At 39.1% G+C, this 25224-nt stretch overlaps 1 protein-coding gene across 2 annotated transcripts in view; it reads left to right on the forward strand.

Annotated features, from left to right (window-relative positions):
* The window catches only part of si:ch211-212o1.2 (uncharacterized protein LOC492735 homolog), a 187724-nt gene that overhangs the window by 103235 nt on the left and 59265 nt on the right, over window positions 1-25224 (forward strand). Inside the window, exons 5-6 of one of the 2 annotated variants that reach the window (XM_048547141.2) lie at window positions 14257-14469; window positions 21470-23572. In XM_048547141.2, the coding sequence (XP_048403098.1) occupies window positions 14257-14469; window positions 21470-21591 (335 nt within the window). In that variant the 3' untranslated portion in view covers window positions 21592-23572. Of the gene's footprint in view, window positions 1-14256; window positions 14470-21469; window positions 23573-25224 lie in introns of those variants that run through there. The other variant, XM_048547142.2, reaches the window with a different exon arrangement.

Below are 25224 nucleotides of genomic sequence, written 5' to 3' on the forward strand. Positions count from 1 at the left end.
CTTTGAAACAGGGAGCAAAAGAGTTGAGTAGATTTTATTTTTTCCAAATGCGCATTGAAAATGTAACTAATTTAATTCTGAGTGCAAAATCAGAAAATCAGCCCCATTAAAGTCAACATGTTGAGGTAATTTTCACCTGCAGCTGGGGAAGTCATTGCTTGACCTTCATATTCCCATGTGGGAATGAATATCAGGCAGGTTTTAGTCTGTGCGAGCAATTGGCTTACTGCCCAAGTGGTGAAGGTGAAAATTCCCTCTATTGATTCTATAAGCACTTAAACCTGGCTCCTGGTGATGACTGAGGATGTGACTTTTGGCAATGAACAGGAGATGCGTCACACTTACGGTATGATTACAAGACAGCGATGTACCATCACAGAAGGATGGATTTGTTCAAATCAACAAATCAGTACTTGGCAATTCCTGTGAGGAGTTTCATCTGCTACAATTCAATCCTGAGCACCAAGATGTTTCCCAGTTGACTCATGGCGTCTCCTGGTGTTATTCTCACTCCCCCACCCTAACTGATCAATCCAATACTTACCATTCCCTTTACAGTACTCCTGCAATCCACCATCATTATTCTGCTGTGGCTTACCCTTTCAGTGCTTCCATAGTCTCTGACTTTCTCAGTCCTTCCAAGCACAGCTATTGTCCTTGAACTCCTCCCATTATTTTTATCTGACCCTAGCATTCCAATACCCCTTCATCTTTCATGGACAGAACTTGAGTTTTATTCTGATCCATGATCAAAGTGTTTTTGTGTGTGAGGTTATTGTGTTTTCTGACCCCCCAGAGGGATTTGAACCAATTTAAATGATTCAAGACACAAGCTTTTTATGGAATAAAAAATACATTATTTATCATCATACACTTGCACCAGAATTTTAAAATACACCATGTTTCATACACTATCATATGCATGAAGATTTAGATACAGAGGAAGGGAATAACTAGAATTATAGTTGGGAATTATTTCAGTCCCACGTGTAGCAGGCATGCAGTTTCTCAGATGAATTGACACCTTTTCTAAAATGGAGGTCCAGTAAAAGGAGAAGATTCTCATTACGTTGCAAGGATTCCCAAAGTTGATTTACTGTGAAGCCAGCTCTCAGCTAAAGTTAGATCGAGTTGGAGGATGGTCCTTCCACAACTTAAAGGTTCTTCCTCATTCTCCTTAGCTGTGTAGCTGGCTCTCATCTGATTTGATGGCTTTCCCGTTGGCCTTGCAGATAGTGCCTCTCATGGTGTTCTGTCTCAAAACAGGTTGTTCTGGTATCTTTAAAAACACAAAATAAATATGATTGCCTTACCCATGTGACATCGCTAAGTCCAAAATCATTTCCAAAGATGATGGCAAGTTAGGCGAGTAAACATCCTGTGTTATGACTTTTCACACTTTGAGTATTGGAGACAGCAATGTCTTTGTGTTTGAAATGAAGAACCGTCACAATGCAATTAAAGTTATGGAGATCCATTTCATATTCTTGTAGCAACCGTTGAGTTTTGATATCCCTGTTATCCATGGCGAAGCAGAAAAATGAGTTAGCTAGAATGTTATAGCCCTGTTTGTTAACAAAACGATGCATGCATTTCAGAAGTGAATTTGATTGGCCTTGGTTATTCTATACAGCTGTCAAATTAGAAAATGTGTTTGCTGGGAATCAGTGTGCAACAGTGAAATGACAAGACATATTGACACTCAGAAACGCGGAGGTGAAAATGGCTTCAGTGTGGGATATTGTGTGACTCTATCAAGTAGGTTTGCACCAAAGCCAGTTTGATATCAATGGCAAGGGATGATAATTAGCAAGAGTTGGATCATTATTTAATTATTGGGTGTCAACCTGTGAAAAGTGATTGTTTTGGTCAACATTGCTAGTACATAAGGAAGACTTATACAAGTTTCACTGTTACACAAGTATATACAGTAATTAGACACTTGCCTGTGTTTCCGGACTGCCTGGAGCTGGATATGGCAAGCGGTCATGCTATCAACCAATATGGGGGCGTCTTACATTATGCAAATATCCAGCCTTTTCAAAAACAGATTTCAAGGAAGGTGGGTGATGGGTCTTAAACATTGTTTGTGGTGTTGGAGGTATCATTAATATTGAAGGAGTGATCCTGTAGTTTTCAGACATGAATCATGAGGGTGTGTTACAAAAGCATGAAGGTATTACAAACATCAACTCTATCCTTTTAAAAGACGGACACAAAAGCTTGGATATTTGCATAATGTACGATGCCCCCATATTCGCAAACCAAACATAGTTTTTTGCCTATATTAGGTGTATTAGTTGATCCGCTCTCCAGCTAGGACAGGCTGTACTTGTATTCGAAGTCGGTCTCAGCTCTTCCCCCTACAAATGCATGTTTTACTTAAGGGTATCTTTCAACTGGGCAAAGCGTTCAAGCAGGTGATGTGTTGTGAAGGTGTGCAGGAGTTGAAGACAGTTATTGCATCAGAAACAAATAATTCTTCACAATGATAATCACTCATACCCATGCCATTATTTCACTTTTATGTGCAGCATTCAAGTGAGAGTCCTATTTGGAGGGACATTTTGAGGTTTCATAGATTGACTTGTACACCAACATTATTATTAACTGTGTAGCTAAACTAACATTTTAGTAGAATGATCATTTGGTCATAGACTTTGAGTTAGAGATCTGCAATAAAAATATGTTTGGTTAACTGGACACAGCTCTGTTTAATTATTTGTTACATGGCATATAGTCATGTATTCTTAGTCACTCTCAGCATCGTTGGGTGAGATCTGCTAGTACAAAATTCAAAGCACTCTCAATATTTTTGATGAAAACTGCTTGTACTGTCTTCTGTGTTTGCATTCAGTGTTTGAGCAATACCATGCTTACTATTCTACAGGCAGTACTGATAGGAGCAGACTGCCAAGGTTGCTACCAGAACAGCAGTTGTAATTACCTGTCCTATCCCTGCTGCTCTTCTTGAACAAAGAAATCACATTAGCTTCTGGATCCTTGTACTGCAGGTCGTTGGATAGGAAGGCATGTTGGCTCAGTGGTCGGCACAGCTGCCTGACAGTGCCAGGGACACGGGTTTGATTCGACATTCTTTGTGGAGTTTACACATTCTCCCCACGTGTCTGTGTGGATTTCCTCCTGGTGCTCTGGTTTCCACACAAAATGCAAAGATGTGCCCGTTAGGGTAGATTGGCCATGCTAAATTGCTCATAGTGTCCAGGGATGTGCAGGTTGAGTAGGTTAGCCAAGGGAAATGTAGGGTTACAGGGATACAGTAGCGGGATGGTTCTGGGTGGGCTGTGTTTTGGAAGGTCCATGTGGTCTCTATGGACCGAATGGCCTGCTTCCATGCTGTAGAGATTCTATGATTCGATGTAAATGCCAGTATTCTATTAGCGGTCTAGATTATTTTCTGCACCTGTTCATGACATTTTCAAGACATCTGTATCTGAACTTTCAGATCTCTTTGGGCATCCACTATGTTTAACTTTATACCATATAGAAAGTCCCCTAATCCATCATTTTTGTCCAAAATTGATAACCTCACACTTGCTTACATTGAACTCTTTCTGCTACAGTTTTGCCCATTCACCTTGTCTATTAATATATGCTATCATCTAACTGTCTAAAATGCTGCCTAACTTTGAGCCATTGGCACATTTAGATATATGCATTTATATGCCATTTTCTAAGTTGTTAATCAATAATGCCAAAAATTGAGGCCCTAGCACAGATTCTATAGGACACCATTGGTCACATCCTGCCAATTTGAGTACCTACACATAATTCCCACTTTCTGTCTCCTGCCACTCAACCAATTTTCCAGCCATGGCAGTTATGTTCCCTCGGTTCTATGGGCTTCTAACATATTTAGCATAGATAATAAAGTGTGAAGCTGGATGAACACAGCAGACCAAGCAGCATCTCAGGAGCACAAATGCTGACATTTCGGGCCTAGACCCTTCATCAGAGAACCTCTCTGATGAAGAGTCTAGGCCTGAAACATCAGCTTTTGTGCTCCTGAGATGCTGCTTGGCCTGCTATGTTCATCCAGCTTCACACTTTATTATCTTGGATTCTCCAGCATCTGCAGTTCCCATTATCTCCTAACATATTTATCAGCCTCCTTTGTGAGACCTTATCAGGTGCATTCTGGAAGTCCATATAAACAAATGTCCACAGACCTTCCCTTGTCCACTACATTAGTCACCTCTTCAAACAATGCAGTGAGATTTATCAGGTATGACTGACCTCTCATGAATCCATACTGGCCCTCCCTGATGAACTGCAAATTTTTGAGGAGTTCCTTTATCCCATCTTTGATTATAGACTTCAATTTCCCCACCACAGAAATTAGGCTATTTGCTCTGTAATTTCCTGGTTTTTCCTCTTTCACCCTTCTTTAAAAGCAGAATAATCATGTGCAATTTTCCAATCATCTCAGGAACTCTGGAATGAAGGTTATTGTGAGGATGTCTGCATAGTTTTCCCTACTTCCTTTAACAGCCTCTTGCCCTGCTTTGTACCTCCCAGGCCATCTGAAGGATTCTGAAAACTCAGCTCTAGAGGTCACTATCATACAATGTCTACAGAGTGGAAAGAGGCCATTTAGCCCATCGAGTCTGCACTGACCCTCTGAAGAACATCCCACCCACAGCCAGCCACCACCCTATCCCTGTAACCTCGTGTTTGCCGTGGCTAATTCTCCTAACTTCCTTAGATTGTGGGAGGAATTGGGAGTACCTGGAGGAAACCCACACAGACATGGGGCGAATGTGCAAAAGCCACACAGCCAGTCAATCAAGGCTGGAATGAAACCTGCGTTTCAGGCCTTGAGGCAGGAATGCTAACCATTGTGCTATCATGCCACCAAATTCATCACTTTGTGATAGTGGTAATAATAATGCTGAACAGTGACACTTACATCATCGTGTGTCTGCAAAGTCTGGACCAATGTTAACAAAAGACAATATTTTTGGATTAAAAATGCACAAATCAGCATTTGGTGGATAAATTATAGGAGCCAACGCGTATGATTCCATTTTTAAAATGCCTGAATACTTCAGAGATAGGTGGGTACCAATGGGCTAAAGTGTATAAAACATATACTTGTATCTGAATATTAATCTCTCAGGCAGCATCAAGCTCCCACCTTGACTCTGATCATCTGTTCACACCTACTGTACTGATCTGCTGTTCATTTATTCCGTCTCACGCAACAATCTGTTAACATTATAAACAGGTAATGTTGCAGCCGACGAATGAGCTGACAGACAACTGCAATCCTAAACAGACACATAGGAACGGACTGTTCAACCATCCCAGCTGTTCTTCCACAGCATTAATTCATGGCTGATCAATACTTCAACTCTGTTTAAAGGTGTTTGAATCAAATTAATTAGAACTCAAGTACACAATCACATGGGAAGGTACAGATTTTTTGTGTATTCCATTTCCTTCAAAGTTTATTTCAATCAACAAAAACTAACAAAGGCCGTTTGTGATTGCGTAAGTATTCTTTCAATTCTGAGCAATATCTTTACAAATTGATTCTATTTTACTTCTCAATTGTACATTTGAGAATAGAGTGTTTCAGCACAGTGTGGAACAAATGTATGTATAACAGGCACATTTTTCAGCTTTCTGCCTTTTTTCTACCCCTGTAATGAGTTGTGGGAGGTATTTAATTTGCATTCTGCTGCAGTCTCGCACGATTACAGTTGATGACCAAACCCTGACAGTAGAATGTATTGTGAGAAAGGTCAAGAATGTAATTAACACAGCAAGTTTGGAGAAGTAGAACAGTGTAAATGCTCAAAAATAACTGTAAACATCCGAGCCTACCAGGATCCGATCATCCCCGATTTTATGTGTTGAGTTTGTGAACAAGCAAGTGCTGAGAAAAAAATGTCTACGAGAAAGATGTTACTCTGGACTATTAACTAGGATGTGTGAAAAAGTAACGTGGGTTTGTTATCTAATGTGAATATGTGTCAAAAATCATCTGCTGCTTAAAAGAAATAGCTGATCAGTCTAGACATACTTGATATTGATTGGTCGACTTAGATAGGGTTAACACAGTCAGATGCAACACAAACTATCAGTGGGATGTAGTATAGGATGAAGCACAAGCTGGCAGTCAGGAAGAGAATGAAGAGATGAAGAAGAAGCTTCTGCAGTCTTTCCTGACTAGGATCTGGCATCCTTTGGTGCTCATTAGGACATGCAGTAGCTCAAAAACACAATGATAGCTCCAGTGGTTTAGTGCTCCGCTGCAGACTACAATGATGCAAGTCTGATTCCGAGGGATGCCTGTCACTCAGATGTGTTTGCCTTGGAGGGTGAATCTTCATTCTCCTCAGGTGAGCTGCTAGATAGGATGTATTACAAGACTGAATTTTGCCAGAGAGAAGTGAAAAATACTGACATACCCTGTTTGAATTGTTTGTTGCTCGGGCAATCCAACTTCTCAGGCAGCACTGTACTGCCACAATGCACAATTTTATGCTGAAGTAGCAATGTGCCCCTTGCTTAGCACTGTGTGGGATATTTATGTCCCCACTTGCTGGTTGTAATGCAGCGCCATGCCAAGAGTCATGGTGAAGATGCTTTCCATTACAGTGATTAAATCCAATGTGACCTTTTTGCAGCCTTCAGCATACCATGGTCGACCATAGCAAACTTCTCCAATGTCTGTTTTCTTAAGCTGAGCTGATTGAGAGTCCTTTTACCTTTTTGCATCCTTACCCGTGCAGGCATTGCCAGACAATCTCCTCCAGTAGCTTCCTTTCCTGCCTCCACACCATAACCTCAAGCATCTATCCTTGATCCATTCAAATTTCCATTACATTCTGCTTCTTGACAACAGCATCTAAAAACACGTGTTACAGGTTCCACATATAAGCCCTGATAGCACACAGTTCTGTCAGGGACCGAAATGACTAGCTAGTGCTGCTCCTAGCCTGGACCTTGCCCCAGGCCTCAACACTGTGTCCCTGACCAAAGCACAAGCGCTGGGACGCTATTATTGGACTGTTATGTATCCTGTTGTCCCAGCCCCTGGCTCTACCTCACCACCTGTCTCAATCTCTCCATCACCTTAATGCCATCAGACTATTCACCTGACATCCAGACCTGTTATGGGCCAGAATGTTGTCTATTTAAACATTGGAAAGACTAAAGCTATTGCCATCTTCTACTCCAGCGGCAAACTGCAATCCTTAGCCACTCGTATCATCGTTTTGCTAGCAGGTTCTCAGGCTGAACCAGGCAGTCAGTAATCTCAAAGACTTGTTGACCCCAAGACCAGTTCCTGATTCACAATCAGCTCTATCACAATTAATGCTTACTCTTATCTGTGTAATGTTGTCAGTTTTCATCTGTGACCAGGCTGTCTGATATTAAAACCCTTCCCTGTGTTTCAGTTACCAGCTGATTCAACTTTCCTGGCTATCCTCCTATCTTTCACCCTCCAAAAACACCCAAAATCAAGTTCTGTATTTCTTAAAAGGTACCACAGCCCATTTCCCTGCCACCTTTTTGTACACTGACCTGCATGGCTCCCGGTCCAACTGCAATTTTGAAATTCCTAGCTCAGATGCCTCCATGACCTTAGTGGTTCCTTTGTCTGTAAACATCTCCAGCCTGACAACTATGTTCTAAATGTAGCCATGTGTACACTTACATTGTTTTTGCGGCCACCAATTTGCAGCCATGTATTCAGCCATCCAAGTCCTAAGCTCTGATATTCCCCTCCTAAGCCTGCCTGCCTCTTTATCTCCTCCCCTTTAACACACTCCTTAAAACCTATACTTCGATCAAGCCTTTGGTCACCCCTTTTTGGCTTGGTGTCATTTTAATTAATTCTTCCAATTATTTCTAATTAGGCTCCAGCAAAGCGCTTTGGAGCATAATACTAAGTTAACGTGTTAGCTAAGTGCATGTTGTTAGTAATGTGTTTTAATTTTACATAAGCTGAATTTATCATGAGGGTGAGATGGCACTTGGGGAGGGGGAATTGCCTTGGGCTCCTCTGGGACACTTTGCAATTGCATTACAGGACGTACTGGATCAGTCTGTTGGTGAAGTCTGTTGGCCAGTGACTAATGTGACATGGAAAAATCTAAAGAGAGGGAGATATTAAATTAAATGAAGTAAATTTGTGACGGAATATTGCACTAATGAAACCTATATGGTGATGCAGGTGTTTAGAACTACTTAACAGACAGCATCATTAAAAGCATATAGTAACTTTAAGTTTATATTCTAAATGCAAAGGGGACTAATTCAGTAACTTATGTTTGAATGTAAAAAATAATGCAGCATTTAAAATACTGACCAATCTTGTATGGGCAATGAGTGATAATTGTGTTGAGCATTCAGATTTGCTGTTAGGACCAACACTAGGTGCTAGCTAATAGTACTCGCTCAGGCATAGTATCAGGAAAAGCCTGTGATTTGTTTGTCTCTTACTGATTAATGTTAGGGGACATTAACAACGATTTTCTAGGAAATCAGTAGCAGCTGTTTACCTTGCATTCAACACTTGTTCAAACCATCATGACCAAGAGGTGAACTCTAGCTATGCGAAAGGTATTCAAATGTTGCCTACAATGTGTTGGCCTGATTCCTAGGTGGGATAATTGCAGATATGGACAAAATGTCACTAATTAAAACTAGCAGCAGAGAGAAGCTCTAACACTTAATTAAAGAGGACACATGGTGATAGATGAATGCTGAAAGTTGCAATGATTAAGAAGATGAGAAATGAAAACCAAATTCAGATGTCTGTTACTCAATGAACTTTTACGAGCCAACTCAATTTTGGTGTAAGAAAGCTGTGATTACTCCTTTTGGTTTTGTAGATATGTTCTACATAACTTCATCAATGCCTCTTAAATTAATCCTGTTGCTACTGAGATAGCTTTCATATCTCCTGAATATTTTGTAGGAAGTGGAGAATCTCATCTTACATCCATATGTTGTTCAAAGTGACATTTTGGTCATACTTGTCCCATTGTACTTCACTGTCATGTCCCAAAAAAAGCAGGATCATAAACTGCAGCTATACAACTACTTCCAGGTTTGGAATTTGAATTTTTCTCAGATTTCAAGAAATGTGTTGCAATAATAGCTGCGTTTCCAGTCTGGTCTCAATATTAGAATATTAGAAGATGTATTGCAAGCATCTGAAGGTATGTAGAGCTGCTACTATGTGACTAATTGCAAGAGCAGTATTACACCGTTGACTAGAACTACCTTTAAAATCAACAGTTTTACTTATTACCTTAAATATTTAAAATAGGCAGTATCTCTTTTATTTGACCTGTACAAATGTGCCTCAATATGTAATATACCCACAGAGGCAAAGACTGTAGCTTTGGCTTCTTGTTCTTTTGAATTCCATTGTTAAAAGATTAATAAATAGATGTCACTTTATTTATTTAGTTAGTTATTGATATCTATGGCCGGCTTTCTCACAAGCAAGCTGCAAGAATGTTCAAATTGTTCTTTTATGGCACCATCTAGTGGCAATTTAATGATTTCTTAGCAGTTAAGCTTTAAAAAACATCATTTCTGACTTGCAGTAATTTAATTGATTATCATTTTCATTGTCAATAATCATTCATCTTTGTAAAGCATTTCTTTTTAATTAGTGTAGTATATGTACCAACTATTTATTCATCTAAGAAGGTGTTGTGTGAGTATTTTGAAGGGGAGACTTTGCTGAGAAGAGTTAAAAGGAAAGTAATTCTGCTTTCAAAGATTGACTTTTTTAATGATTTAGATTTGATGCTTAGCTATGAACTAAGAGCAAGAGTAGGCCATCTGGCTTGGCTATTTCGCTCCATTATTCAGTAAGATCATGGCTGATATGATTGGGGCCTCAAATCCATATTCTTCGCTACACACATAAGCCTTTGACTTTTTTTTTCCAATTAGGAATTCTCCACCCTAAAAATATTCAATGCTTCTACTTCTACCACGTTCTGGGGAAGTGAGTTCCAAAGACTTTTGAACCTCTGAGGGGGGTGGTGGGGAACCCCTGCCCATCTCCCTTGTTTACGTTTAAACTGTGGCCCCTAATTCTAGCCTGTCACACAAAGGGAAGCATCATTTCTGCAGCATTTCTGTCAAATCCTGTCAGGATCTTACATGCTTCAATGAGATCACCTCTCTCTCTTCTACATCTGTCAGGTGAACATTAGAAATTGATAATTTATTCTCCCAAAGCCACCAGACATCAATATTCCTTTTATTGACCAAGGCTGTTGGTGAGATGCTTGTTCCAGGTGAAGTTGAAAGAAGATAACTTAGTTATGAAAACAAAAAGCCTACTTGGCTAAATATTCCAAATCATATGTTAAAATTTAAACTCTTAACATATTCTAATTCATTCAGGAAGCTCCTATACTTATAATAAACCTTTTATATTTTCCTAACTTATTGCTGTTTTCATATTCAACAAAACACAATTTGAAACATTTGGTTGCATGCAAGCTTGCTTAATTACACTACTAACTCTTTAACACTCAGTTTTCTCTGCAGCTACTATAGTGTGTGATTCCTACCAGACCAGGTCAAGTAGACTGTTTCTACAAATGCTGAGCACTATGTGAACCAAGGTAATGTTTGAGAAGTGTAACTATGACGTAAATGGTATTACTAAATAACCAACAATTTTGGAACAAGTGTAATATTTTACAAAAGTACTTCACAATTCTCAAACAGTGATAATCTTGTGCTCTATTTTATCACTTCTCACTCCACACTCCAGACCCTGAGCTTTATTATCTATTTATGTAATTGGGCTATTGAAGCTTCCATCGATCCAATCTGCAGAGAAGAATTCCTTCTTTGGCAGTTCCTCAGGCCTTGCTTCCACTCTGGAGGGTGAGGTTTTGCGGCGATTGAGTAGGTTAATACTGGACCCGCGGTCTCTGCCATGGTTGGAGCAGGTATAGTGTTTCAGGAGGTGGAACGGTCTGGATTCTGCATGTTCTTTCCGCTGCTTGCACTTGGCCTACATGTGCTGCACTACGGGACGCTCAAAGTGGTTGGCACCTTCGCAGATGCTTCTTATCCAATTTGTGTTTTCTAGGGCCAGTGATTTACACGTGTTGGTGGGGATGTGGCATTTGTTCAGGCTGTCAGTATAGTGATTTCTCTGCCCTCCTAGTGATTGTTCACCATTACGGAATGCGGAATAGAGTACGTTTTTGGGAGAGTCTTGTGCCAGGCATGTGGATAAAGTGGTTGTACATGAGTGGTGCTTGATACTGGGGATATTGGCCTAGGAGCAGATGCTGGCTGTGGTACTGTCAGTAGATTTATCCTGAGAGTGGATTTGCAGGATTTTGTAAAGGAAATGCTGGTGATAGCAGTCTCGGCATTTGAGGTGTGTACTGTCCATGCTCCATTTTTGATGCATGTGAGAGTGGTGACCATGAGCTTGGGTTTGACGTCTTGGACTTCAAACCTATAGACTGCATCGGTGCTTTGGAGTCAGTGTTGGATTTCATTACCAATGGTAGCTCACACTGAAGAGAGGCTCCCGAGATAGGGGAAATGGCCCACGCTGTCCAGGGCTTTGCTGTGGATAATGATGATTTGGGTGCAGTGTTGTGTGGTAAGAGTGGGCTGGGAGAGAGCCTTTGTTTTCTGGATGTTTAATCTGAGGCCCATTCTCTTGGTGAATGCATCCTCTGAGAGTGGATACACGTAAACATCATCTGTGTACTGCAGCTCAACGATGAAAGTTGGTTCAGGCTTGAAGGTGTCAAATGTTGAACGGTTTCCCACTTGTCCTATGGGTTAGCTCAACTTCCATGGGGAATGTCATGGAGATGGGTGTGGAGTGTTGCGGCGAGGAAGATGGAGAGGAGCAGAGGTGCAATGAAAGAGCCCTGCTTGATTCCAATTTGCAGTTGCATCGAACATAGAACATAGAACAATATAGCGCAGAACAGGCCCTTCGGCCCTCAATGTTGCGCCGACCTGTGAACTAATCTAAGCCCCTCTCCCTACACTATCCCATCATCATCCATCTGCTTATCCAAGGACTGTTTAAATGCCCCTAATGTGGCTGAGTTAACTACATTGGCAGGCAGGGCGTTCCACGCCCTTACCACTCTCTGAGTAAAGAACCTGCCCCTGACATCTGTCTTAAATCTATCACCCCTCAATTTGTAGCTATGCCCCCTTGTACAAACTGAAGCCATCATCCTCGGAAAAAGACTCTCACTGTCCACCCTATCTAATCCTCTGATCATCTTGTGTGTCTCTATTAAATCCCCTCTTACCCTCCTTCTCTCCAGAGAGAACAGACCCAAGTCTCTCGGCCTTTCTTCATAGGCCTGCACTCCAGACCAGGCAACATCCTGGTAAATCTCTTCTGCACCTTTTCTAATGCTTCCACATCCTTCCTGTAATGGGGCGACCAGAACTGCATGCAGTATTCCAAATGAGGCCGCACTAGTGTTTTGTTCAGTTGCAGCATGACATCATGGCTCCGGAACTCAATCCCTCTACCAATAAAACCTAACACACCGTAAGCCTTCTTTACGGCACTATCAACCTGGGTGGCAACTTTCAGGGATCTGTGTACGTGGACACCAAGATCCCTCTGCACATCCACACTACCAAGAATCTTTCCATTGACCCACTATTCTGCCTTCCTATTATTCCTCCCAAAGTGAATCACCTCACATTTATCTGCATTGAACTCCATTTGTCACCTTCCAGCCCAATTCTGCAGTTTATCCAAGTCTCCCTGCAACCTGCAACATTCTTCCGCACTGTCCACCACTCCACCGACTTTAGTGTCATCTGCAAACTTACTTACCCATCCACCTATAATTGCATCCAAGTCATTTATAAAAATGACAAATAGCAGTGGTCCCAAAACAGATCCTTGAAGCACACCACTTGAGTCGGTGGTAGATCTGTTCGTGAGCCCAAATGCCTTTGGATAGTTATCCCCACACATTCACTTAGATGTTTCAAGGGTGTTAAACCTGTTACAAACACTCAAACTAAATATTGTGATGCCACTGTGTTTCAGCCACATATTGATGTGGCAAATGTTGAAAATTTTAGTGAGGAAAAGATATCCTGAAGTATTCAATTTGTTTGCAACAAGAATAAGAACAATATTCATTGGTACTTTAACTCATTAAATACCAAATTATGATTTGAAACCTTGCCATCCATACTTGAAAGTATTATTTTGGTTGGATTCTTAAAAATTTTTATATTTCTACAGATTTTTTATAGCTCAGAACTTTTATATAGAATGTTAGAAAATTGCAGCAACTCTCACTCTCATATGTTGCCTGGCCACAAAACATTTGGGAATTTTGAAGACTAGAAAGGACGTGTGGTACTCAGTAGGTTAACTATATAAACAGCTGATGAAGTAGGCCTTTGAAACCAAACTGCTTTCGTCCCAAAACGCTGCGCAGGTCAGCAACCTTTTTCTTCTCTTTGTGCAGACTCTCCTGGCAGGGAAAGTGCTATTGCTGAGAAAGGAATTCATCACTTCAGGTAATAGTAACACACACCATGCATTTTTCAGTTTGGCCCATTGATAAAATAGACTGAATATTAATTCCTCCAACACTAATGAATAGTTGATTCAAATCTATCATTCTGAATTTTGGGCCAAAAACCCTTGATTTCTGAATTGAAAAATAGATTTTGAATTATGGATTCAACTTCACTGACAGAACAAAGAGTATGACATCTTGAAATTTATGACCTGGACTCCAAGATAGTAATGCATCACTTTCTAAGAAATCTGAATAATATGGATGATCCAGGAGCCCTTTCCTTTTGAACACATGCAGGTTTTAAAAAGGAAACATACATGTGTCTTTTTCCACTTTGTCTTGTTTGAGAACATGAAGGAGGAAGTAAAGACTGCTGTATATATTTGAAGAGGAAACAGCATAACTATGTCAAGGAAAATCGTACCTAGGAAATGAATTACTGGTGTTCATAACAAGTTTTTTCCGGATCATGTGATTCTCCCTCATTTTACCCCATAATATACTTCCATTGACTTTGGTAAAATGGAGACGGTAGGTTTGGAGTTCATGCATTTCTCATGAAAGATAATACCAGGAGAAAAGTTGATTTTTTAAAAATTCCAATTATTAACCAAAAGGAAGTTTCTTAAACCATATTGGCAAAAATTTGAGAGTCATACGGTGGAGATTGATTTGAATCCTTCTTTGTTTTCTTTTGCAGAAGCTATCTATGAAGCTTATGCCTGGGACAGCTATATCTTCTGTTTAGGCATATTTGTGACAATGACCAATCAGATTCACAAATGGTCCCACACATACTTTGGTCTGCCTCGCTGGGTCACCATCTTGCAGGACCTTCACATCATACTGCCCAGAAAGCATCATCGAATCCATCATGTTGCCCCTCATGAAACTTACTTCTGCATCACCACAGGTAGTTGTAAATGAGAGTTGTAAATGCTATTTAGAAAATCCAAGAACAGAGGTAGCAGATTGTGTGAGAAAAACAGAAACTGCTGGAAAAGCTCAGTAGGCCTCGCAACATTCTACAGATGCTACCGGGCCTGCTAAACTTTTCCAGCAATTTCTGTTTTTGTTTCATGATTCGCAGCGTCTGCAGTTCCTTCAGTTTTTGTTTAACAAATTGTGCTGTCAACAAATTACTTAATCCTTAATCCTTGAGCTAAAATCTGTTTAGTTAAAATAACAACTACATTATCAAATTACTGAACAGTGCAGTATTTAATCCATAAATGTTATCTTGCCCAAAAGTCAAATTGTCTTGATGATAATGTAAACATCTGGTTTGCTAAACACTGATGTCGATAAGAGACCTATAGGACAAATTAGAAAATTCACCCATGGTTCTTTATTCCTGCATGCAATGACTGTAGAAGGGAGATCTGCCCTATCCTGCACTGGAGAGATATGAATAGCTGCCTCCTGTTTTTTTGCAGTCATATCTGGCTGTGAGATATTGCTGAGAGAATTTAGGTGCCAGCGAAGCTTTTGTCATCCATTGACGGAAATTCAAGTCCAAAAACAGTTAGCAGCCTGAGGTTTAAAAAATATAAATGAAAAGGAGCTGTTTTTGTCCTAAAAATGAAAAACAGTATTTCTAGTCTAGTTCCCACTTGAGTTAAAATGGTCATATAACGGAATTGATCACTTGTCATCTTCGTATGTGAAGTAATCCTTCATTATCCAAGCTAGATGGAATGTTGCTGAATTTCACCTTTCTTAGGATGAGATACGGCTCACACGAATGGTGTAGTGTAAAAACCTGGGGTGTCCCCAGTCCCTGACTAGTCAGTTGTTGCATTTGTTTTTATTAAATTATGGGACATGGGCATTGCTGGCTGACCAGCATTTATTGCCTATACCTAGTTGCCTTGAGAGGGTGTTGGTGAGCTGCAGTCCCTGTGCAGTAAGTTAACCCACAATACCCTTAAGGAGAGAATTCCTAGATTTTGACACAGTGACACTGAAGCAACTGCAATATGTTTCTACGTCAGGATGTTGAGTAGCTTAGAGGGGATCTTGCAGGTGGTGGTGTTCCCATGCATCTGCTGCCCTTATCCATCTGTATGGGTTTGGAAGGTACTGTCTGGGGATCTTTTGCAAATTTCTATAGGGTACTACTTTTGAGCATTGGTTGAGAAGGGAGTGGGTGTGGAGTCAATCAACCAGGTTGCTTTGTCCTGGTGCTGTCAAGCTTCTTGAGTGTCGCAAGTGGGGAGTATTACATCACTGTCCTCATTTGTGCCTTGTCGGTGGTGAGCAGATTTTGGGGAGTCATTAGATTTGAAGGATAAAGATAGTTTTGTTACAGCCCAAACGGTATCAAAGGTAAAATTCTGTGTATTAGTTCTGTACAATAAGATTGCCCAATCAGTTAAGAGAATAAAATGGAACATAACCAATCATCTTATTCAGGGCTGAGTCTAATTAATTGCAAATTCCGATTTTTTAGTTATCGTGTTTTTCAGGCTGGCATGAGGAAGCCAGACCCTTATTTTACAACAAGAAGTACCCAGGCATCCTCCTTGTTGCAGAACCTAGGCTCACTAACAGCCATTGGAAAAAATGATGAGTTGTTTCTGTAGGACACCAACGATGAGTGTATTTACAAAGAAACCACAGGGGAGAATAACTGTTTCCAGGGAGAATGTGGCCTAACAGTCCTATTTTCTCTTAGGGATGATGCGCTCTCAGTTCTCAGTAAGCAACACTCTCCACATCGAATTATTAATAACCCTCTGTCAGTAGTAACAAATAGACCTGAATAAAACAGAACCAGCAAAAAAATATAAGAAAAATTGGCTGCACAGGGATCAATCAGGGTTTTGAGGTAGCCTTGAAACACCGTTTCTTAGCTACAGAATTTTAAAATGCCTATTTTGTCAAAAAAGGGCATGTTTTACATTTTTCTTTTATTCAGTTACAATATGTTGAAATGTAAGTCTAAAAACTGGATTTCACTATTTCAAGGATTGGTAATTTTTAGAGATCAAATTAAAATATAGCTTGGGCTCATTTACTTATGATTTTAGGTATACCAATGCGGAACCATATTCAGGACCATTGAGAGACAACACTTCTCATTTTCACTGTTTTGGCAAATTAAACAGCAGTATTTTCAATTTTTGTCATCTATAAAATTACTTACAGTTTTCCAAATATTTTAGTCTCTGAAAAAAGCAGATCTGCCTGTTTTAAACAGAAAGAATTGGAAGATGTTTATGTTACTGCTGAGAATTATAGCCATTGGTAAGGAAAGTATTTTTAGTGCTTGAAATTTAATTGATAAGGCTGGTGAGCTTTTGGTTTCTCTGCTTAAGACCTTAAGTACCAGGTGTTGAATCTTAGCAAAACTGTCATTGTGATTAAGGTGTCCTTTTACTGTGATGACAACACATAATGAAATGTATGCTTATATCATTCTTTTTATGATTTGTTTTGTCTGTGAAATCCATTTTTGGATCTTGCTTAACATGTCATATTTCTCTCCCACAAGAACAGATTGAGGCAAGTTATGCCTGGACAAGCCTGTTTTTTGTAATGGCTGTGATTTAATGAAATTTTGGTTGTTTTTTTTCCCCTGTACGTTTACGTTTAGTATGTGAATGATGCTATTGTCTCGAGCTATTTAAGCTGTATGGTAGAATAGTACTTTAGAATATCAGTGTGTAACACCATAGAAAGATGCAATATTGATCCACTTTTTTTAGCCATTCAAGCATTCCCTGCAAACTGGTTACAGGGACTTGTATTTTTTTTTAATGTCCTGACATTATCAGATCTTTCCCACATGTGATGCCCTGCCCTTTACCTGCTTAAAACCCTTGATATGTGTTCTAGTCAATTCTTGTTCTTTCTTTCATTCCCACACTTGGAAATCTCAATACATAGAAAAGCCATACTTAGAATGAGACTACAGTGGGTCCTGAACTTTCCATAACACAAGCTACAGTTATTCACCGTATTTTATCCATTTTTTGTTTTATGGGGAAAAACATGAAGTTCAGAATTTTAAGTTCTAGTTGTTTAAAATGGGAAATAAGATCTGATGATGTGTAATTTTCTTCCGAGGAGTCTATGGCGTTATGATTCCTACTCTCCCCCCACCACTCCCCCCGCCCCGCCCCAGCAAATTTAGACTTTTGGCTGTTTTTGATGTACTTCCTAGCATTTTAGCATGTCCTGTGACTTAGCATTTGAAATTGAGCATTAATCTAGACAGTTAAGATCTAAAATTTAGTTGTTACAGCCCACTTGACCCTTGATTATGCATCATTAAAATATGATGGAGAGTGAGTAGAATGCAACTGACCAGCATGACTTCAGATAAAGTAATTCACTGAGATCATGAGTGCAATTTAAACTGATAAATAATAGTGCATTCTTAATGCAAAAACATTTGGATGAAGAAAATAACTTGTCATTCTGAGATACAACTCGTGCAGAGCAATATGTCACATTACACTTTAAATTAAAGAGAGGACTTCAAAATAGGTTATAAAATTTTATACTCTCTGACACCCAGGGCTACATTACCCTAGTTCACTAAGGAAGCAATGTCACAACCCTGTTGGGAAGATGGTGCTGGTAAGCAAATCCCACTGTTCGAAGAGTTTTCATAAATGTAAAATACTGGCAATTTAGTTACAATGATAGTTAAGTAGCTTTTGTTCACTCTCTAAGTTAAAAGAATGAGGCAAAAATGGATTATCAATCGTGAATACGCAAACTTCAACTATATGAATTTAAATCCACCCATGCGCATTCATCAGTAAAATGGTTGGACAAAATAGACAAAAGAAATGGTTTTCAGGATATTATGGCTGGAAGATGTAGACGAAAAAAGGATCCAAGTCTGTGGATCGAGTAGCCACACCGGCAGGAAACTGTGTTGATATTCAGAGTTTTTTTGATTTTTGCAATGATGCAATATTGTTTGTGACCTCTGCGATCCTCAATTTAGTATCTGGTCAGTTGGACCTATGCCTTGGCTTAATTTCAAAATTTTACACTTTATTGAGACATTTTAGTGTGATTTCTTTCTACTAACAGCGGCAGATGGATGGAGCTGGCTCACTTGTATGCTTTTGGAAATCTGAGAGCCCAACTACAGTCTTTCCACTCAGCTCTGTGACAAAATACTACTTAAAACCAATCTAAAAGCCTAAGGCATTTGATGTCAGCTAGTCTCGCTAAAGTATCACATCCCGTTTCTTCCAAAAGTTACATTGTTATCCAGCCAATGAGTGAGCACCATATTTTCCACTTTTGCTTTGAGATATATAGAAAACCAGTTCTTCCCCTTCCACACAGCAGTCCAAACGACTGTTTTCCAATTTATATTCCAATCAACATATATGTAGTTGTACATCTGTACCTTCTTCAAACTTGCACCCCATCCAATTCTATAGACCTAATGGAATGGTATTGACTCCAACTGCCCTCTGTGCAATTAGGGATTAGCTATAAATGCTGGATCAGGTGGTTACATACAACCTATGAATTAATTAAAAGAAATCGTGATAATTACTACCTTCACCTGATGAAGGAGCAGTGCTCTGAAAACTTGTGATTTTAATTAAACCTGTTGGACAATAACCTGATGTTGTGTGATTTCTGATTTTGTCCATCCTAGTCCAACGCCAGCATCGCCACAAGGTGATAATTAATGTCATTTGCAGTACACAATGGTTTACTTTGTGTTTGATATTGATTCTGACCTACTTAAATTCCTGATAATGTCCACCAACGATTCCTGTGGGATGTCAAACTTACAAATGTAAATATGTAAAATTTCTCTGTGCTTTGTTAGTTCACCGAACCTATCCCAAGTTAAAATTGAATCTGATTCTTCTCTAAACCTATTAGTTCAGACAACATCTCTTTCTGTTCAGTTTTGCTCAATCGTGGTATTCTGGACTATTTAGAGAGTCACACAGCATGGAAACAGACCCTTCAGTCCAACCACATTCATGCCAACCACATTCCCAAACTGAATTAGTTCCACTTGCCTGAATTTGGCCCATATCCCTCCAAACCTTTCCTATTCATGTATTTATCCAAATGTCTTTTCAACGTTATAACAGTACCTGCATCCAGCTCTTCCTCTGGCAGTTCATTCCACACACAAACCACGCTCTGTAAAGGGAAGAAAAAAGTCACCCCCACGTTCTTTTTAAAACTTTCTTCTCTCACCGTAATAATATGTCCCCTAGTTTTGAACCTCCCCACTCTCGGGAAAAGGCCCTTGCTATTCACCTTATCGGTGCCATTCATGCTTTTATAAGCCTCTTATTAGGTCACCGAAAACCTCCTACAATCCAGTGGACAAATGTGCCTATTTTTACAACTCATACCCTCCAATCCTGGCAACATCCTAGTAAATCTTTTCTGAACCCTCTTCAATTTAAAAATATCTTACCTATAGCAGGGCAACCAGAACTGCACACTGTACTCCAGAGAACTCCTTGCCAATGTCCCGTACAACTTCACCATGATGTCCTATACTTAATGGTCTGAGCAATGAGGGCAAGTGTGTTACATGCCTTCTTAACCACCCTGTCTACCTGTGACGCAAATTTCAGAGAATTATATGCCCGAACCCGTAGGTCTCTCTGTTCCAAAACATTATCCAGGGCCCTACCATTAATTATATAAGCCCTGCCTTTGTTTGTTTTACCAAAGCTCATTTATTCATGGTAAACTCCACCTGCCATTTTTCAGCCCATTTTCAATTTATCAATATCTGTTTATAACCTTAGATAAACTTCTTCACTGTCCACTGTATCACCAGTATTGGTGTCTTTTGCAAACTTACTAACCATGCTTCCTATATTCTCATCCAAATCATTCATGTAAGTGATAAATAAAAGTGGACTCAATACCAATCTCTGTGGAGCGCACCTGGTCAGTGGCCTCCAATCCGAAAAATAATCCTCAACTACCACCCTCTGTCTCCTACCGTCAAGCCAATTTTTATGTCCAATCAGCAAGCTCACCCTGAATCCCTGTGATCTAACTTTACTAATTAGTCTATCATGAGGAACCTTGTCAAAGGCTTTCCTAAAGTCCACATAAACAACATCTATTGCTCTTCCCTCATCAATCTTTTTGGGTATTGTCTCATAAAAACTAACTCAATTCATAGAGTCGTATAGCATAGAAACAGGTCCTTCAGCCCACCGTGTCCATGCTGACCAATAAGCACCAAACTACACCAACCTCATTTGTCTGCACTCTGTCCATTGCCAACCATGCCCTGGCATTTTAAATGCTCATCTAGATGCTTCTTAAATCTGGTGAGGGTATCTGCCTCCACCACCCTTTCAGGAAGCACGCTTCACATTAACTACTACCTTCCGGATAAAAAAAAAGTTCCTCAGATTTCCTCTAACCACTTACTCCTCACCATAAAGGTGGGCAAACTATGTTCAGATTACCTTAAAAAAATCATCTGAAGGCTTATGGAATATGCATAATTACCAGCAATTCCAACTTCTTCAAAATATGGCCTTCTATATCCTGTACTGAAAAATGTCTCAATCACTGGCCACATCCCTGTTAGCCTACACTGTCTTATCCACACTTGCAGCTGGACTACCAGGCTTTCTTGAAAGTAAACTTTTATTGACTGTGTGTTTGTGCTTTTGACCAACCTTGGGAAATTGAAATAAAATTACACACACAAACTTCTGTTTTCCGATCCTGAAATATACATATGATGCAAAAAATAACTGGTTAACTTAGCTGAATCTTTAAATGATCATGTTAATGACACAAGCACTGGTAATGGAACAGAATAGTCCAGAATGAGGAAAATGAATTACATTTGTCCAGGGTACGAAGTCACCTAAAGGTTTATATCATTTTAAGGCTGCACAATCTGAAATGGAAATATTCTTTGTTGTACTCAGGATGGCTTAACTACCTTCTGGAAAAGATTGGATTTTGGCGGAATTCTGAATTTGTTATAACAAACCTAACTGGACATAAACCAAGGACTGATGACATGAAGTGGGCCCACAAGATGGAATAAATTAATATAAATTAACCAGTCATGTTTTTGGCCACTGAACAGTCTAAACTGTGCTCTGGAACAGAAGATGCTTTGAATTCTTTTTTTTAAAATCCAGACCAGAATGTGGAAATTGACATTTTATTTGCAAATCATTACTGCCATTCATATCAGCTGCTGATGATGGTGTAGACATAATTAGAGAAATAATCCTTTGCTTACCACTTTATGTTAATGTATAAGATACTAACTATGTACGTCATTTTGTACTCAATATTTCATTAAAAACAGTACCAGCAACATTTTAAGAAAATGTAAAGATAAGTGTGCCATTTCAATGGTGGGCTTCGAAAGACTTTGGCAAAAGATAAGTACCTCCAGATCAACCTTAAGCACCCGTTAAAATAATTGTAATCCCAGAAAATTGTTGAAGCTCACATGGGACTTCGTACAAAGTTTATTTTAATTTTATACTTGTGAGTTTTTTTTTGTTTTTTAACAGTGATCTTGGTGATTGTTTTATTTGAGGTAACCATCATAACTTAGAATCAAATCAGAGAATCATTCACACTCCAAATGTAGCCTCACAGTTAAATCAAGAATAAACAAGAGGACCACTTTAAAATTCTGCTGTTTACTTTGGTTCTGAAACAGATTTGGTAAAGAACTACAGAAATAAGTTAATAGGTTCATCTGACAATGGGTTCACTGCTTAGCTTCTGTGGAGATCAATCTCATACCATACCTTCTGACCAAGAATGATCTATTTAGTTTCAACGATAAGGGAATAAATAGATTATGTGATTGTTTGTATCTGTGACAGAAGTCTAGGATTATATAGTTCACAGATTTCAATCAGTAGTAAGAATGTAATAACCACTGACCTCCATTAAAACTGATCCACAAAAGTTGTGTGGTCTTGGAGTAGTTTTTCTCTCCTCTAATGTTAGTTTCAAGTTATGCCTGCTACAGTGAATTGGTGGTAGTAGGTGGCAGAGTGATCAGCCAATCACATTGAAGTATTCTCACTAACGGTAAAGAAACAATTAAAGAACAGGATAAATAAGTTATATTTAAACCTTTGTGTGAAAAGTAAATAAAGTTTGAGGCATACACATGCAGCTAAGTGGGAAACAAATATTAGTAAAAACCTAAACTAAATGCTTCATTAAAGATTTGCAATTTTAAAACATTCTAAGGGAATGAACCTCCACATGTGTAAAAATAGTTTCTCAGGGCCAGAGAGTTATTCAGCAATAAGTATGACTTGGCATGCCTTTAGATATTCATGTCTTGTTCCATCGGGAGTAATTAACATTTTCAATGTTTTTTAGCAGCAGTGTTTTATATAAATTATTGAAGCTTATGATAAATTAGTGATTTCTAATCACCGCATCCATGATGACTACAATAACACAACCTTTGGAGGAGTAAGATAGCTCTAATGGCATTGATAGATTTTTCACATTTATATGCATTGCGTGGTGCCAGAAGTTGCTGTCAGTTTTCCACAGTAACAACAGAGAATGCTGACAGTTTCCCTTTTACTGCAGATTCCAGACCTCAGACTCTGTTCCTACAGAAGCCATAAATGTTGCAATTATATTGTAGGACTCTTTTTGAAACTTATCTTGCAACAAGGTCCTTCGGTTGCTGGACTGCCCATGCTATTTATATTATGGGGTAGAGCTCTTAGAATGAGTGCCATCATAAACAGCCACACCTATGTAATTCTTGCATAGTTTTGACTGCAATTTTGGTTTCAAGCCATACATTCTAAGTGAAGATCTGTATAAATTATACAATTGCATCAAAAATATGCCAATATCATATGCATATCCAGTTGCAGCAGATTTTTATATTGGCTTCTGACAGCACATAGAAAATTTTGTGATGGATGCTGCCTGAAGCACCATTTCTGGTTCATTTATAGTTCAGTGCTGCTGCTAAAGTTAGAGATGACACTGGTGATTGTGCTGAAATATAAATATAACATCACTCGAATGATAGTGATCATGTGGAATCATAATCCTACTCTGACAGCTGCAATTAGGTCTTTCTCTCAATCTAACACTCATCCCTGTGTTATGCCCTACAGGATAGTTTAATTCTTGCATTTGTCCTTTCTCTCATGCAAGCATACGCACTCTGAAATCTGGCTTCATTATCTACTTCTTAGAATTATATTTAAGATTTGTCATAAGCTGTAAGAGAACATTCTAGCTTAATCCTGCTCTGAGTTTTTTCATCTGCTTTTCACCTTGGCAGTCGCCTTTACCAGTTTCTCTCAATACTATTAATTTAAGCAGGAATGGAGAACACCATCTCCTTTACTCTTTCTTCCATTTTGGTGCCCCATAGCATGCTTACTATCGATGTAATTACAAATGAAATGTACTACTCCCAAAAACCTACTTACTCCTTCTCAAAAATCGTAAGAATCCATGCATTCATTCATTTTTTTTGTTGCAAAACAATACATTTTTGTAACTTGTGACAGATCCTAAAGCATGTCTGTGGTTTGACATGTAAGGTTCATTTACTTTACAAATGATAGAACTTAAGGAGAGCTGGATCACTAACTTAGAGCTATTTAACTTGACCCACACGTTTTCCCAGGCTGACCAGGACCACAAAACAGGGGACCTAATAGTAAGACATTTGTTTCCACGTGACATTGGCCAATCTTCTGCTTCTTGTCCTAATTTTAAAGCCCACAATGTTTGAAAATGTGCTACTGTAGATGGAGAGGATTACATTTTGAATATGTATCAACTATCTTCAAGTCAAGTTTATAAATAAACATTTATTTGCCTTTTTCTGATTTTGAAACTTCAGGTTTGTCGTCTTTCCATGCAAGTTTTAGAAAGATTTTGCTCTCTCGATGCATTTTACATTATAAGGACCATGTATGCCTTTAACAGCCTGGTTTGTATTTAGGACATTTATCTTGAGCCTCTCAGTAATGGTCTTAAATTACATGACAATTTCTGATGTGAAATGACTATATGCATCTTTGAAGGTGAATTCTAAAGTAGGATATGGTCTGCCTCAGTTTCATTTGTGTTTTATCTTGCATTTATGATTAAGAGAGCCATTACAATACGATTCATTACATGAATCAGGCATGACATTAGAGGATATACATTGCCTACTGTTGGCTATTTTTCTAGACATTGAGTTGAGCCTGGCTAATCTTTCTATCAGCCATACGGCCCGTGATATGAATATATAATCTTATTGCTCAAATGTTTTAGAAATATAATTTTAGTTAAATCTAAGACAAATAAAGCACTGTAAAAAGATGGCAAACTGACCTAAAGATTAAATTCAAAGTGTGGTCTATGTTTACTTAATAAGGTCAGGATGTGAAAATGTTAAACAATAAGTCACCCCTTTTTAGCTTCATAATGCAGCTAATGAGTCAGGGAGTATTGTACTTGCATTGTAAATATCTTGTAAGGGAAGAAATGGGATCTGGTTTGCCACCCCCATAGATTTATTCACACTCCTCAGCCCAACATAAGTGCAGACCACTATTCCATTTTACAAATCAAGTCCTTTGCAGCAGACATCTGATGCATTTGATCTACTGTTCTGATGCTGCAATCTTTAGGCATTCACAGCTGTTTAAAGGCAGCAATCCTCTTTTCT

Source organism: Stegostoma tigrinum, chromosome 16 (genome assembly GCF_030684315.1).
Source record: "Stegostoma tigrinum isolate sSteTig4 chromosome 16, sSteTig4.hap1, whole genome shotgun sequence".
NCBI classification, from domain to species: domain Eukaryota; kingdom Metazoa; phylum Chordata; class Chondrichthyes; order Orectolobiformes; family Stegostomatidae; genus Stegostoma; species Stegostoma tigrinum.